Here is a 1,649-nt window from a genome sequence, read left to right on the forward strand (position 1 = left end):
GGGGGGGTGTGTCTTCAAATATCGTGTGTGCGTGCAACCACATAGATGCCCACAGAGACATGCACACACGCTCCTACCATCTGACTGCAACTATTTCACAGGTTCCACCTTTGCCCTGTACAGGACAATGTTGGAGAAATTATCTGGGGAAGGTGGGGGGGCGGTTTAGGCTACACCCCTGTGTAGAACTCCGGGGAGAGAGAGGGCGAGAGGTCAGTCATTTGGAGACGGTACCAGGACTGTTCTCGGCTGCATTTCAGTAAGCCGAGTTCACTTTTAATCACTGTAAACAAACAACCCGATCAGTGTTGGAAACACATCTTTGTAATGTTTCTATCGGGAACTTGAGATCTCCTTCGGATAATCCAATATCCGGATAATCGAGGTTCCTCAGTATAGTGTTACAGCTACAGAGAAGGTGCAGAGAAAGATCAGCTCTAATATATTAGTGGTCCGTTCAGAAGTCTGATAACAGCGGGGAAGAAGCTGTTTTTATATCTGTTGGCACGTGTTGTCAAACTTCTGTATCTTCTGCCCTATGGAAGAGGGTGGGGGAGGGTATGACTGGGGTCTTTGATGATCTTGGCTGCTATCCGGAGGCAGCAGGAAATGTAGACGGAGTCAGTGGATGGAAGGCTGAATTGTGCGATGGACTGGTCTGCGTTCTGTGTCTGATTGGAACCGCGAAAAGCTCTGGGATGTACTCACTGTTTCAGCAAAAGTAAATGTGGCCCTTGGTGTTTAACAGGACGTGACTGACCCCGAGCAGAGCAGTACCGGCGAGAGCCCGAGCAGTTTCTTCAGTGATGACGACAATGCCGAGGATTACGACATGATGTTAAGCAAGTACGTTCCTCTTCCTGTGTGTGAGGGAATGTCCACTGCATTCAATCTGCTCCCCCCGTCTCCTTCAGCACCCTGTACAGTGTGTTAATGTGTTAAGGTTAAGAACAGACAAAAAAAAGCTGCATACGCTGGTATCCAAGGTTGACAGGCAGGAGGCTGGACGAACACAGCAAGGCAGGCAGCATCAGGAGCTGGAGGAGTCGACGTTTCGGGTTCCTGAAGAAGGGTTATACCTGAAACGTCGACGTCTCCACCTCCTGGTGTTCTCCCAGCCTTTTGCCTGTCTACTAAGATTAAGAAGCTGGCCATTAATTGTCAGAGCCCATTTATTCATCAGGAGCACTGGGGCTGGAAGGAGCTGTAGGACTGAGTTGTTAATAAATTATCCACAAGAGGAGCTGTTTTAGTCTTTGACTGGTTTGTGTCCAGTTAGATGCTGGATATCGCCTGTCAGGCAGTCCATGAGATCTACAGTACAGAAAACTGCCCTTCAGCCCATCAAATCCGTACTGGTCAAAACCAACCCCCTAATTATTCTAATCCCACTCCCCAGCACGTGGCCCATAGCCTTGTGTACTTTGATATCACAAGTGCACATCCAAATCCTTTGTCAATGTGAGGAGGGTTTCTGCCTTCCCCACTCTGACAGGCAGCAAACTCCAGGTCTCCACCACCCTCTGGGCGAACACTGTTTTTCCCTCACACCCGTTCTAAACCTCCTTAAATCCTTCTCCCCCAGCCACTGATCCCTCCATCGAAAAAATAGGATGGGGGCAGAGAGAGAGAGAGAGAGAGAGAAAGAA

At 49.1% G+C, this 1,649-nt stretch overlaps 1 protein-coding gene across 1 annotated transcript in view; it reads left to right on the forward strand.

Moving 5' to 3' along the window:
* LOC122548321 (arf-GAP with Rho-GAP domain, ANK repeat and PH domain-containing protein 1-like) overlaps positions 1-1,649 on the forward strand; it is a 121,892-nt gene that overhangs the window by 58,403 nt on the left and 61,840 nt on the right. The window contains exon 5 of the mRNA XM_043686853.1: positions 749-846. Within this exon, the coding sequence (XP_043542788.1) occupies positions 749-846 (98 nt within the window). The remainder of the gene's footprint in view (positions 1-748; positions 847-1,649) is intronic.

This window comes from Chiloscyllium plagiosum, unplaced genomic scaffold, assembly GCF_004010195.1.
Source record: "Chiloscyllium plagiosum isolate BGI_BamShark_2017 unplaced genomic scaffold, ASM401019v2 scaf_57, whole genome shotgun sequence".
Taxonomy (NCBI): Eukaryota; Metazoa; Chordata; class Chondrichthyes; order Orectolobiformes; family Hemiscylliidae; genus Chiloscyllium; species Chiloscyllium plagiosum.